General features: G+C 43.3%; 1 protein-coding gene across 1 annotated transcript in view; it reads right to left on the minus strand.

Moving 5' to 3' along the window:
* Positions 1-286: 286 nt before the first annotated feature.
* Positions 287-15,769, minus strand: part of LOC310861530 (tax1-binding protein 1 homolog A-like) — a gene marked incomplete at its 3' end in the record, with an annotated part of 54,990 nt that continues 39,507 nt past the window's right edge. The window contains exons 14-18 of the mRNA XM_083769013.1: positions 12,238-12,324; positions 8,430-8,640; positions 7,643-7,908; positions 4,127-4,224; positions 287-503 (exon numbers count right to left, since the gene is read on the minus strand). Coding sequence (XP_083625139.1) covers positions 287-503; positions 4,127-4,224; positions 7,643-7,908; positions 8,430-8,640; positions 12,238-12,324 — 879 coding nt within the window. The remainder of the gene's footprint in view (positions 504-4,126; positions 4,225-7,642; positions 7,909-8,429; positions 8,641-12,237; positions 12,325-15,769) is intronic.

Raw genomic sequence — 15,769 nt, forward strand, 5'->3', positions numbered from 1 at the left:
TAAAATCTCATGACATTTAGTCGACTAAAACTAGACTAAACACTAGAACATTCCAGGCGACTAAAATGTGACTAAAACTAAGTGAAAACTATTCAAGAGACTATGACTAAAACTAAAATAGAAATTTGCTGCCAAAAACAACACTGCTCGGACCGACCGACCGACCGACCGACCGACCGACCGCCCCCGGAGTGGTAGCCTACGGGCCCGGGTGTGGTGGAGTGGTAGCCTACGGGCCCGGGTGTGGTGGAGTGGTAGCCTACGGGCCCGGGTGTGGTGGGTTCAATCACTCCATCTGCTCAAAGTTGAGCACGTGGCCGTCGAAGTGCGTGAGGACGTGCCTCTCGAAGAGACGCTGCCGGCAGTGCAGCGGGAACTGCTCGGAGCAGACGGGGCACACCTTCCAGTGGCTCTCCACGTGCTGCTCGAAGCTGCGCTGCTCAAAGTGCGGCGGGAAGATCACCTCGCACAGCGGGCAGCGCCGGTGGACGTCGTTGTTGCTGCTGCGTGGGGAGGGGTGGGGAGGGGAGGGAGGGTGCAGAGGAGAGGACGATCGGGGGCGTTAGCGAGAGCATTATTAACCCATTCTGACCTCAGATCAGATTCTAAAAATGTCTTCTATGTCAGTCACTCTTCGAAAAAATAGCAGACCTACAAGCTCGTAGCGCGCCACTCGGTGGCGCGCTATGAGCTTGTAGATCTGCTATTTTTCAATAGCTAAAGCACGACATGATGCTAATACCAAAATGGGTTCCCGCCCAAAATGGGTTAATATTACAGACAATCGGTGTTGATTTCGTCAACTGTCTCATAATACAATGATGACAAATGTTCGTCGACTACCTTTTTTCACTGACGAAAACTAAATGGAAACTAATAAGCTATGGTGTGACTAAAACTAAGACTAAATATATTGATAATAAAAACTAGACTAGTGGACAAGAGGGGACTAGTGGACAAGAGGTCCAGTATAAGCAGAGCCATAGAGTAAGACAGAGTTACGACAACTCTGTTCACTTCATGGGGCCAGGCTCTTCTACATAGACTTCTATTGAAAGGGGACAACCGGAAGTTTATGGAATGTATTGGAGTCTATGGGCCAGGCTGTTTTCTGCTCCCCTCAATGTCGTAACTCTGTCTTGCTCTATGGCTCGGAGTATAAGTAAAAGACAGGTCATTTTACTCTTGGTTGCATGCTGAAAATAGCTAAGTGTAAACGAAGCAAGTGTCGACTAAAATCTTGTTATATGTAGTCGACTAAAACTAGACTAACACATTCCAGGTGACTAAAACTAAATGAAAGCTATTTAAGAGACTATGACTAAAACTAAAATATTTTATTTTGAAGTGGAAGAGGAAGTGCGTTTAGGTTGTAGCCAAGCTGCCATGACAGTTCTTAGGGTAAACAAGAACCCACGCCGATTAAATAGAAGCTTTTAGCCAAAGTTAATATATTTACGATATGAAAACCATGCATCTGTGACTTAAACAATGTACACACTTTGGAAGTATACGTTAAACATGGAACCTCCTCTGTGAGTATTAGGTGAGTAGTTCATAAGGCTCATGCTGGTAAAATCAGCATCAACAACAGCTGCATAAAAACATTACAGGTAGGCTATACTGTACTGTACTGTTGCTGTCACTGCCTGCAGGATTGTGATGTTATTATTTGAAGTTCACTTAGCCTGCTTATAATCACGCCATTCATGCCCTTAAATAGTGCTTGTACTTGGAAATGTTTGGAAGTGGTGGAAAGTAACTAAGTACATTTATACACATCAGAGGCAAAATTTGCACTTTTACTACAGTTATAGTAACTTTAGTTACTATAGTTACTTTGTAGATTGTCATTATCATTACAAAACAAATATTTCACCAAATGTTCACAATGCATTGCATTGTGACGCATTGTGAGCTTGTAGATCGCAGTGTTGGGGAAGTTACTTTTAAAAAGTAAGGAATTATAGTTATCGTTACTTATCTAAAAAAGTAATTTGTTACTTTACTTTACATTAAATTATGAAAGAAACTACTTTACTTTACTTTAAAAAAATAATTATTTATTTATTTATTTAAAAGAAGGTTTTTTGTGATTAATTAATCTCAATTAATCGCATATCAATAGGCCTATTTGACCTGATCATCAGTGAGCTTTTTTTCGAATGGATTTGGATACGAGTGAATCAATGAATAGTGACTACATAAGCATAGGCAATTAAAAAAGTAGTAATAATAATAGTGATAATATTATTATTTATATAATGCTTCTCTAGGTACTTAAAGACGCTTTTCAAGGGGAACATGAGAAAACAAATAAAAACTACTTTATTATAGAAAAACTAAGACTATGGAATAAAATAAATGAAAGTGGAATGAGATAGCTGGGGAAAGAAATATTCTAGAGGTGTGTTTGAACTTATAGGTGGTGGCTGTCTTGTGAGTTTTGGGAAGTGCATAGTTTTGACAGGTCTGCCTGCTGTGGACAGTGAAACCCTGACCATTAAACACGGGCAGACGCAACATTGAGTGTGAGGGTTGGGGAACGGATGGAAAGTACCAGTGTTATTAGGAGGACTCCTTGGCTTCTAACGATATCATCATCATACTATAATTCTAACAATGTCTGAGTGTGTGTGTGTCCGTGTGTGTGTGTGTGTGTGTGTGTGTGTGTGTGTGTCTGTCAGAAACATTGCCGTAACTCCTTACTGCCTGCACCAATCACTCCCTTTTCACACAGGCATTGACCATATGAATATGGAGGGCGTAACGAAGCCCTTTTTTCGATTTGACACATTAATGATTATTAATTTATTTATTAGTCAATTACAAACGCACCCAGGCGCAGTACCCTTCACGGCCACAAGGGGGGGCAAATATCTCACCACGGGTAAGGACTAGTGAGTTAAACTAATGTTAGCTCCCATGCTAACTAGTTGCTACCCTCGTCAGAAACAACAACACCATCCAGATCGGGTGTAAGCTGCTTGTGCCCGTGGATGGGAAATGAGATTTAAAAGGCTATAGAAGCGTGGATGAAAGGCAAAGCACAGATGTGCAATAAAGTTGTGTCGTGACTCGTATTTGCGTGTGTATTCCGTCTGACGACGAGTGGTTTATGCTGCTAGTGCGTTGTCGTTGCTGGCTGCTGATGCATATTTAAGAGCGTCATAAGCATGCGCCCGTCCTGCGCTGGAAGTAGCAGATCTACAAGTTATCTACCGGTCGCAATGCACCGCGCTTTGGGCTTGTACATCTGTGTTTTTCCCGCAGTTAGTTGAGAGGCAGAGCACAAACGAAACTGTCACCACAGAGAGCGCTCTCTAGTCTCTGCACTGCAGTCAGCAGCACAGAGACGCCTGTAATATGATAGACTCACGGAGCTGCGAGACTTTTCACTGATCACTTTTCACTGATCACATAAGTTGACAATAACGCCATAACGCGGGTAACGCTTGCACAATAACTATAAGGCCGTTATGGAATGGGGAAATGTAAAGCGTTAGGTTACAAGTTACTGCAAATAGTAGTTACGTTATGTAACGTAACGCGACGTAAGGGCGTTAGTCACAACACTGGTAGATCGGCTATTTTCAAAATATTGTGTACACTTTTTGAACTTGGGAAATGGGATATTCTGCAATATGAGTACTGTTACTTTTTGGTACTTTAAGTACATTTTGATGGCAATACTTTTTACTTGAGTACATTTTGCATACAGGACTTTTTTACTTGTAACAGAGTACATCTACATTTCAGTGTAGTTTATACTTTTACAAAACATTTGAGCACCTTTTCCACCAACTGATTTGAAGTTCACTCAGCCTACTCATACTTGTGCGATTCATGCCCTTGTACTTGTGCTTGGAACTGTTTGGGTGGGAACCCCTTTTGGTGTTAGCATCATGTTATGCTTTAGCTATTGAAAAATAGCAGACCTACAAGCTCATAGCGCGCCACTCGGTGGCGCGCTATGAGCTTGTAGGTCTGCTATTTTTTTTTAATCGAAGAACGACTGACATAGAAGACATTTTTAGAATCTGATCTCAGGTCAGAATGGAAAACTGTCAGGATGTAGAAGACATTTTTAGAATCTGATCTCAGGTCAGAATGGGTTCAGCCTTACCTGGAATCGAAACAGAAGCTGCGCCGGGCATCAGGACGTCTGGTGGAGGGGTGATGATCGCACGGTGGCTGGGCTGCCACCGCCACCGCATCCACCACCTATGACACACACACACACACACAATTTTGCAATTTAGGCATTTTGAAATATCAGGCTCTTAATTAATCCAGAACGATTTACAGTATAAGCAAGGTAAACGCTAAATAATACATCAAATTCATAGAGATGGTAATCTATATAGGCTCATATAGGTTAAACCAAGAACGCATCATCAGTCTAGACACAGTTTAATTAATATCAAAACAATAAAAGAAGTCCATTGATCATTCATCTGGACACTGGATCACTGACCTCCCAAACTAGACCAGTGGAATGGGAGACACAGAGCTGTATTGGTCCATTTGGACCAGGCACCTTGAGGGCCCGCGGGACCCACTTCAACCCATTTAGGCCTGACCTCAAAATTTAAAAATTCTCCAGTTTTCTGAAATGAATATGTTCACGATTTTTCAAAAATAGCAGACCTACAAGCTCGTAGAGCGCCACTCGGTGGCACGCTATGAGCTTGTAGATCTGCTATTTTTCAATAGCTAAAGTATAACATAATTACATAATGCTTAGTTAAGAACCACTGAACTAGACCAATGATTATTCAAGCTGGACCACAAACTACGGTATTCATACAACCCTTAGATGTAAAAAAAATAATATTATTAGTTCGTTTTTATCTCCATAATTTAGTAATGACAGCTGCTAATTGTGCTGCTGCTGAGCTATGTGTGCTATAGTATGCATTTTTATAGTTTAGCGTTTATGCGCTTATAGTGATGTTTCCACGCGGACACATCTTGCTCGAGCTGATTACAGATCCGGGGCCTAATTTCTAACCAATTAGCCTCTGCTAGCCCTCGTTATGGGATCGCAGGCTCTCTCTCTCGGGCTCAGAGAGAGTGACGCTAATTAGAGCTTCATGTAAATGAGCTGGATGCTTTAACTCTCTGGTGGGGGGGGGGGGGGGGTGGGGGTGAAGCAACCCGCGGTCACATGGTCAAGCCAGCATGAACGCCGAGAGAGACACGGACTGGAGAGAAGGAGAGCAACATTATTGACTACCGATTATTATTAAATGTTGTGTTTTTTGGTAGCCTACATTGCTGCCCTACTATAGCGTCACAAAGGCAGACCCACAAGCTCGAACCGCGGCGCGAATCAACGTGTTTAGAGCGTGTAGATCTGCTACTTTTGAATTAGAATCCTGAAAAGTAACCGTTTTGGACATTATGTGACTACATTTGACTGCCATTGGACTTTTTTGAATTTTCGTTTTTTTTTAAAGCTATATAGCTTCAAATTGAAATGTAGGTTGTTCAGTTTGACCCACCAGTTTTGGAGATATGGCTTATAGAACAATGTCTTGCAGAAAACAGCGAGTTGAGAAAACAGACTTGAAAGGTTCACTTCTGTGGTCTCTAACATTACACCTAGCTACATGTTTAAGCATTTATTTCATATTCACATGTCGATTTCAGCTCTGACACTTATTTCAGACATGCTCTAGTATGCGAACAATATCCTGTTTGCTTCATGAAGGTGCATTCACACCTAAAGATATAGATTTGTTTCCAGTCGCTTCAATTGCTTCACTTTGGTCGGTAAAAAAAAAAAGTCCCTTCGCTCGCGTCGCGCGACGATTCGCTGTAGACACAGTAGGCCTAATTGAACTTTGGCAGTGTAACCAAATGAACCCGCTCTTTCATATACTAGACGGCTCGGCCTCGGTTCAATATATTTAACATAAACTATATCATTTAGGGTTTGCATACAGTTTTTTTTTTTCCGACCGTTGCAGTCCCGGCGGTCAGTTCAGTTGGATGGATGAATAAAATAAATGTTCGCTTCGTTTGCGACGGCCCGTTCACGCCGCGCTCGTGCGTTCGCGCAACGTCTCGTCTTTGCGTTGACGTTGTATGTAATTGCACCGCAGGTTTTTTCCCGTTGCTGTATTTGTGTCGCGACTTTTGTCTTTACGTTTGTTGCGGACCAGTGTTGATTTCGTCGACTAATACTATGACGAAAATCTTTCGTCGAGTACCTTTTTTCACTGACGAAAACTAAATGAAAACTAGGCTATGATGACTAAAACTAAGACTAAATATACTGACAATTTCGTCTACAAATAAAAACTAGACTAAGGCCTCTTTTAGACGGCGACCATCTCCATATAACACGTCAAAGTCCCGTTGCATTCTCATTTTTTCTTACCCTTTACACGAGAACGCACACGTTATGCTATAATGTGCTATTATGCTATAATGTCGCTAGGTGGTGATAACGGGCTGCCAAATAGACAGGTCACCCACGTACAAGAAGAAGAACCCCTTCATGCAAGCCTGCGCAACACGGCTCCGTCTTTTTGGCAAATCTAGAACTTCCTGTTTGAGAGCGAGCAAATTTAAGACATCCGGTTGCTTTCAGAATAAAAGTGTCGTTAATTAAATAATGATTACACTACATTATTAGTATTATTATTACATTACAGCTATTGTAAAGACACATTATGTTTATGTGTAAAAATAAGTAATTAAATAACACAGAAACATGTGTGTCTTATAGCATCATTTAAATGCTTAATTTGTAGTTTTAATGTGCAAATTTAACTTTTTTTCAATTCTCTAGAGGATACTCTTATTTTGAAGAGATGGTCTTAAATTTGCTAGCTTAGATTTGCCAAAAAACAGTGCCGCGCAAGCGGCGCAGCACTGCTCTGGGCAGGCAAAGCGCGCCACGGGATGGTATATATTTTATAATACATTAGGCTACATAAACGCTGCTGCCGCGGCTGCCGTCTTTCACAAGGCTTTTTATTTACATCATGGTTTTACATTCACCATCGCTGATGAGCAGCGCTTTGTAGGCGAGGAGGGAGGCTTGTTCAGGAACTCCACTCCATTATATCATAATGATATGGCTCTGCATCAATGTAATAAACATATGCGCTGTGAGCCAACGTGAGCCATGATGTCATAAGTTTTGCGGATAAACCGTTTTGCCTGTTTATATGTAGACCATAGGAAACGGCGTTCTCAAAGATTTCCACTCTGGGAGGTGGTTTCACTTCGTTGCGTTTTCACCTCCTGAGAACACGGTTCTCGTCTAAATGACAGCAGCAAACGATACTTTATTTTGACGTTTTATATGAACACCATCCTCGTGTAAATAGCACCTAAAATGTTAGGAAGGGACTAGTGGACGAGAGATCCAAAGACAAGTCAATTTACACTTGGCTGCATGTTGAAAATAGCCGATTGTGAGCTTGTGAGTAGATCAGCCATTACAACGGCATCAACGCCCACCAAAATACATTCTAGTCGACTAAATCGAACTGTAGATGTATAGTCGACTAAAACTAGACTAACACTAAAACATTCCAGGTGACTAAAACTAAGTGAAAACTATTCAAGAGACTATAATGACTATGATAAACTATAGAATCAGTTGTGGGGGGGGGGGACTCACGGTGGGTGGTGGTGGCGACGGCTCGTCCGGCGGGCGCTCCAGCCCGTCGGGGGGGCTCATGCTGCGGGACGGCTGGATGCGGACCACCCCCCGGGGGGGGTCCCAGGCCCCCGCCGCTGGAGGAGCGCCGGCGGCCCCCTCGGGGAGGGGGCTGGGGAGGGGGTTTATAGGGGGAGCGCAGGGCTGCGCTGCGCAGGACGACGACAGGGGGGCCTCCGGGGGAGGGCGGGACGTCTGGTCGGGGGACAGCGCTCCGTCACCCCCGTCTGTGTGGCAAGGGGGGGAAATAAAAATGGTACATTATCCCATTTAAGGCCTATTCATAGTCTGGATTCTCGGTGGTGAGGTGACCACCGCTCCGGTGGTGAGCTGACCACCGGAGCTGAAATAACGTTGAGCGGTGGTGAGTAAAAACAGAGAGAAGGGCTGGAGCGGTGGCGGTGGTTTGCTCTTCACCGCGGCTTGTGATGTCATGTTGTAGATCGGTGGTCACCTAACAACCGAGAATCCAGACTATGTATGAGCCTTTAGACCTGAGGCCAGATTCTACAAATTACTTCTAAATCATGACGGTTTTCTGAAAAAAACCCCATGTTTCTACAGTATGTGTCAGTGGTGCTCAACCTTTCTCATGTCAAGGACCCCCTCAAGACTTATCTGTATTAAGCCGCGGACCCAGATCGCAATATAAATCGAATCGGCACCCTACTGGGTTTATCGATATCGTATCGAATCGGGGAGGTAATAATAAGTGAACCGTCGCCACGCCTATATATATAGACCGTACCGCGGGTGGTGTCGTCGTTTCCGGAGTAGGGGTTTCCGTACTGCAGCTCGGCGGGTCTGTGGGGCACGAGGGGCGGCGGGGAGGGGTCCTGGGGGTAGGGCAGCGGGTAGCGCAGCACCACCGTCTGCTGCTGCTGGGTCTGGGCACCGTGGGCACCGTGAGGGAGCCCCGCTGCAGCCTCCCTCTGTCTGCACACGTAGCGCTGGAGCTCCTGGTGGACACACAGAGAGAGAGAGACATTTGGCAGATGCTTAAAACCCATTTTGACCTGGGAACGATTCTATAAATGTCTTCTACATCCTGACAGTTTTCTGAAAAAGCTATATGTTTCCATGTCAGTCGTTCTTCGATTTTTCAAAAATATTTTTTTTATTGCGAGAGAGAGACAGAGAAAGAGAGGGAGAGAGAAAACGACAGACAGCGAGGGACAGACAGTCGAGGACATGAAATTGAAGCTCATCTGATGTGCACAGCATTTTTCCTCAAGAACAGCCGCATACAGTGATGTGTGTACAGTACGTGGCATCCACATTAAGTATAAAGTAAACAAACTTGCATCGGCTCGAGAGCTTTCTCTGCGTGAGAGAGAGAGAGATAGAGCGGGGGGGGTACGGGCGGTATAACGAACTGCCCTTTTGCAGAGAGGTCCGAAGGCAAAAAAGCATTAGGCAAAAGCATTACCCTACTCATTACGGTAATGAGTGTCAAACTCTGCCTCCCGCCGCAGACGTTGAGAGCTATATAGCTCCATCTCGCCTCCTTTCTTCCCCCTCCCTCCCTTCCTTCCCTCCCTTCCTTCCCTCCCTCTGCATCGGTGGTGGAAAGAAAGCACCCAATTAATTTACTCGCGTAAAAGTATATCAATAGGCCTATACTGCAATGTAGAGCGAGGCTATACTCGTACACGTTACACGTTTAAAAAGGTCTGGAATTTAAAAATAAATGTCCCATTTTTTAGTTTTCAAATGCATATAGAAATCTTTTGGAAGCTTTCTACAAGCTCACAATTGTGAGCTTGTAGATCGGCAATTCTTTTTTTTTTTTCAAATGGCTGAAGAGCTGAAGTGGTCAAAGTACTGTAGCTAGTAACTAAAGTATTCAGATATTTGTAGTGGAGGAGGAGTGTTAAGATTAGATGTGGTAGAGTAGGAGTAAAAGTATTTGAAATTGGAAATACTCAAGTAAAGTGCAAATACCTCAAAATTGTACTTAAGTACAGTACTTAAGTGAATGTACTTGGTTACTTTACACCAACTGCTCTGCGACCCCCCTTCGCTTTCTTTTGTCTCCATTCTACGTCCTTCCGTCCCTGACCAACCACCTCCACCACCTCCTCCTCCTCCTCCTCCTCCTCTTCATTAGAGTGCTCCTTTGCGGTTTAACATTTAAACCGAGGTTGGGAGGGTCGAAACAAGACACGCCACATGGCATTTGCACTTGCTTAATGGCACCGTGGCACATAGTGATGACAGAGGCAAGGTATGGGTGTATTCATTAGTGAGGAGAAGGAGAAGGAGAAGTATAGGCGAGTTTGAGATGAGGACTTAACACAGGAAGCACATATACTATCGACATATATACTGTATGTATATGGGATGCGTTTTCTGCAGATGGCATGTGTGAAGTTGCCCCGAACGGCCAAGTGCTCCAAGAACAGTCAGAAATGCAGTAAATTTAGGGTTTTTGAACTCCTCCACCAAAGGCCAGTACAGATTCAAATTTCAACAGTGCAAACGCTACTGAACAAAACCCATGCCGGATAAGAACTCTCTTCCTTGATCACACAAGGCCCTGTAGCTCTCCCTCAGGGATGTTACCTGCAGCCTCCTTTAAAAAAGGCTTCTATCTAAATCCCATGTTTCTATGTCAGTGGTGCTCAACCTTTTTCATGTCAAGGACCCCCAGAATTATCTCTATTGGGCCATCTCAAAATATGTAGTTCCAGGGACCCCCCCCCCCCCCCCCAGAAGCAAATATTTTAGTTAAAAATGTTCGCTCTGAAATATATATTCAATGATTTGTGCCACATTTTACGATTTTTCAAAAATAGCAGACCTACAAGCTCGTAGCGCGCCACTCGGTGGCACGCTATGAGCATGTAGATCTGCTATTTCTCAATAGCTAAATTATAACATAATGTTTAACCCATTCTGACCTGAGATCAGATTCATACGAGGTTTCCACTGGACACACACTGGTCTGATTAATTAGGAGTGGATGCTACCACTGGACACAGACTCAATTAGCACATTTCTTCTCAAATACTTCGATAATAAATACTCACTTTTAAAATAGTCCCTGCATGTCATAGAAAGCAGTTCCGTGTGTCTTTGTATAGGGTATGTATTGAAAAAAGGCGGAGATCCGGGCACACAAAATAGTTAAAAAGTCTTTATTAAACCAACATGTTTCGACCTATACCATGTTGTCCAACGTATTTTTGATCTATAAGGCCAAACCTCATTTGAAAGAATATATTCTTTCAAATGAGGTTTGGCCTTACAGATCAAAAATACGCTCCGTTTTTTAATGAATTAATTTTCAACTATTTGAATAAAGGTTGTACACGTCAGCGAAATTAACCGCTGGGAAATCCCTAATTGAGAGAGTGTAGTAGGCCTAACAAGCGCATCCATGCTCAGTGCACATTAAATCTAGGCTGCATGGCTAACAGGGCGAGGGAGAGAGATGGTAGGGTCATTACCCTACCATCTCTCTCCATATCGTGGACTTTGTGGTGGCGGTATAGGACCTCTGCTTGGATTCACGGTGAGTGGCGCACCGGAAATAGCAAGCTCACAACGCACTGCATGTGGACGCAACACTTGGAGCTTGTACAGTAGATACACGGAATGACAATAAACATTTCACAGAATATATACCACTTTGAACGGGCGAGGCACGCAGAAGTAGGAAAATAGTTGATCTGCACGCTGTGTATTTATAAATGAGGCTGACTAAGTTTGCAAATAATGGCCCATGGGCGGTTATTTGGACGAGGCGGTTATTGTGCAAAATGGTGTCAGAACCTGGGCTGTTATTAGGTACTATAGGTAGTGGGCGGCTATTTGAGTATAGGGGCTATTATTTGGAAATATACGGTACGGTACTTTGAGAACCACTGACATAGAAACAGAGGTTTTTCAGAAAATAATTTAGAAGACATTTTGTAGAACCGGCCTCAGCTCTAAATGGGCTAAACACCTGCACTATAGGTGTTACATTATTATGTTACAAATCACTGTGCCAGAGCCCTATAAGACAGGGGGGTGTCCACACTTTTTTGACGTGAGAGCTACTTTCAAAATGACCATCTCAACAAGATCTATACCCACCCCAAAAAATATTAGCCCATTGCTGAAAATAGTTTAAATATGTGTACCTGAGATGGCTTTGGAATAGCGGATTTTGCGTTACATATAAGACAAATGCACTTGGAAATGGGAAATAGAGGGGCAGGTTATTTTTATTTGTATTAAATTTGTAATGCTTACAGTATGCTACAGAGGCAGAGCAGACATTTAAAATAGGACGGGATCTAAAAGTGTGTGTGTGTGTGTGTGTGTGTGTGTGTGTGTGTGTGTGTGTGTGTGTGTGTGTGTGTGTGTGTGCGTATGCGGGGGCTCATGCTTTGAATAAGCCAGACGTCACCAGCTCTTGCCGACGGCCGTTATGATTGGAGCGTGCATATAACAGGCCTGTACTGTACATCTTTGCAGACCCTTCAATGTCTTCTCTTTTTATCCCCAAATTAAAAAAATAAATTAAAATTAAAAAACAGTTTTAATCCAAAGACTATAAAGCTTACCTCCTGGAGATGCTCCTTGTCTTGCAGAGCCTGGGCTAGGCTGCGCTTCAGCTCTGTGACCTCATTGGCTCGCTCCGCCATCTGCACCTACACGAACACACACACACACACACACACACACACACACACAAACACACACACACACACCACTTATTATTATTATTATTATTATTAATAATATTTATTCTTTACAACTATAGAAACCTTTAACCCATTTAGACCTGACGTCGGGGGGGAAAAAAAAAGTCTTCGAAATCCTGCCAGTTTTCTGAAATACCTATATGTTTCTGTATCAGTGGTTCTCCATTTATTTCATGTCAAGGACCCCAAAAATGATAATTGGCCGCCCGCCCGACCGACCATCTGAAAATATGTTGTTCCAGGGACCCCCCCCCCCCCACCCCCAGAAGCAAAGATTTGAGTTAAAAAACGTTCGCTCTGAAAGACTATATATTCACATTTTCGCCATTTTTCAAAAATAGCAGACCTACAAGCTCGTAGCGCGCCACTCGGTGGCGCGCTATGAGCTTGTAGATCTGCTATTTTTCAATAGCTAAAGCATAACATAATGCTAACACCAAAAGGGGTTAAGGCAATCGGCCTTTTCACACAAACAGAAATGTAATCCAACACAGTAATATATATATATATATATATATTAAGGCTGTCAAAAATAACGCGTTAATGGCATTAATCAATTGCGTTAATTAATTGCGTTAAAATATTTAACGCAATTAACGCATGTTAGTGTTCCCCCTAACATGCGCCTGTGCGCGCGGCTCAGGAACGTCCAGAGCATAACAAATCTGTCACTGTGTAGCACAGTCATGATTGAACAACACCAGAGAGATAGCTTGTGTATTGTAGTTTGGTTGCAAAGTGGTTTGATTCTGTAACTCTGTTGCGTTACTTTGTCTGCCTAGCAAAGCCCCATTAGGCTACACTGCACACACACACACACACACACACACACACACACACACACACACACACTACTAGTGTTAGCTATCAGCGCGCTGCAAGAATCACTCGGGTCCGTCGCAACTTGTGGACATTTTGAAAATGCCGTTAATGTTTGTCCGGCTGGTTTCGTTTTGTCCTACGCGATTACGTGAATCAGCATGGCTGCGCCTGCAGTAGGCTATTACCAAAACAAACACATGGTACTTTTGTGTCGCACATGGAAAGCAACTGAAAACGACCATGGATATATTAAAGACAGTTCCCCTGTGCTGCTGTGCACAGCGGAGATATAATGCACAACTCCAGGTACGAACCAAAACACTGACTGAAGCTGATTCACGACTAACTATCTCTTCTCCAGACTAGTCCTGCAGTCCCGCAATGAAGGAGAGACAATCTCGCCTCTCACTACAGTCCACTACAATGCCATTCTAGCCTTAAAACCTACATTTATATGTTATTCAATAATTACTTTAGCGCAAAATATAGGCTTTTCTAAACCAAGCCCTGTTTCCAAAAATGCTTATGTGCCATTATTGTATTTTGTGAATTTCAATTAACTATAGTCTACAGTTTAACCCATTGCTTCTCAGCTATTTTAATTTCAAGGACCCCCAAATTAAATTGATAGAAAGTAGCCTAGGCCATTTTATTATGATTTTCATCTCTGGACTGGGACCCCAGTCTCCATTCATCCACACATCCATCTTCAACCGCTTATCCCTAGTCGGGTCGCGGGGGCAACAGCTCCACCAGAGTGTTCCAGACTTCCCTCTCCAGAGCAACATTAGTGACTTCCTCCTGGGGGACCGCAGTCTACATGGCCAAAAGCCAGTGTTGATTTAACTCAAAGTGTAGGCTAGGCCTACAAATGCTCACATCACATCATGGCTATACTAAATGCATTAGAAAACAAAAAACATTCAAAAACGAATGTTTATCCGCTTTCTGTCATTTATATTTCCATTTCCACAACAATAAACAGGAAAACATGGCATATTTGGACATAGTTCGAATGGTGATTAATCATGATTAAATTAATTTTGAAGCTGTGATTAATCTGATTAATTTTTTTAATCATTTGACAGCCCTAATATATATATATATATATATATATATATATAGACAGTAGACACAAAACTTAATTTGCTTGATGGATTTCATGGTTTCATTCGAAGGCCCCTTTTTAAATGTGTGCCACGCAAAAACACAAGTCGAATACACAGACAGACGGTGAAAAATCCCCCGTGTTTATTTATCCTCGTGTGACTCTCTGTGAGAGTTAAATCAGCACCGAGGACTACATGATGTGTGTGTACACAGAAATATAGGTTTGCAGAGAGAGAGACCAGGGGATGGTAGTAAATCTCTCTCTCTCTCTCTCTCTGTCTTTCTGAAGCAGGGCCCTGACTGAGTCAGTGGGATATAGTTTACATGGCTGGCTGGCTGCCGTCCCGGCCCCTCTCCTCTCCTTTCCTCTCCTTTCTTCTCATCCCGTTACGAAGGGAGCTCCGGCTCCCACACTGAACAATGTTTCTCTTTCTGCGTCAGATGTGTCCGTCCGTCGTCCATCTGTCCATATAACCCCCATTAATACTCTCGCTCCTTTTTTAACCCATTCTGACCTGAGATCAGATTCTAAAAAAAGTCGTCTACACCCTGACAGTTTTCTGAAAAATCCTATGTTTCCATGTCAGTCGTTCTTCGATTTTTCAAAAATATCAGACCTACAAGCTCGTAGCGTGCCACTCGAGCTTGTAGATCTGCTATTTTTCAATAGCTAAATTATAACAATGTTTAAAACGCCAAAAGGGGTTCCCTGCTCAAAATGGGCTAATAAATAATCGTTATCTATGATCGGTCTATCTCTCTTTCTCTCTCTCTGTCTGTCTAGTTTCTTTATCTCTACATCTGACTCTCTCTCTCTCTCTGTCTCGCGCGATTTACGGCCCATCTTTAATGGGTTAAGTTCAGGTGAGAGGAGTCTGTGAGAGTCAATGTCCGTTCTCTCTCTCTCTCTCTCTCTCTCTCTCTCTCTCTCTCTCTCTCTCTCTCGCTCTCTCTCTCTCTCCCTCCCTCTCTCTCCGTCCTCCTGGGTGGCTGTGCGTAAACAGCCATAAAGCATGCCGTTCTTTGTGGCCGGCCCCGACTCTGTGTGTCAGGCCGCCGGGGCCATTAGCGAGGTCTGGGCGAGCCCTCAGGGGTCGCTCACCCCAACAAGACTGGAGTCTCTATCAAAGACGACGGCGGAGTTCTTATTTACGGCGCCGATAAACACGTGCTCCCCCCCCAAACCCCCCCAAACTCGGCCAGATCAAACATACCGAACTGAGCGAGCTGGGATGACGGCGTGGCCGTTCCAGTTCGTCGACTAATGCTTGTCCTTATTTAGAGTTTGGACTATAATATGTATTTCTGGTCATTTATATGTATTTGCTCATGTATTCCTGACTGTTTCTCGTTTGGTTTTGGTTTTCCGTTACTCTGTTGTTGCCTTATAGTTTTGTGTATCTTATTTTGTAGTATTGTTCCTAGTGTTTCCTGTCTTCCTAGTTACTGTTAGTTATAC

This window comes from Protomyctophum parallelum (assembly GCF_964188405.1).
Source record: "Protomyctophum parallelum genome assembly, chromosome: 1".
NCBI lineage: Eukaryota > Metazoa > Chordata > Actinopteri > Myctophiformes > Myctophidae > Protomyctophum > Protomyctophum parallelum.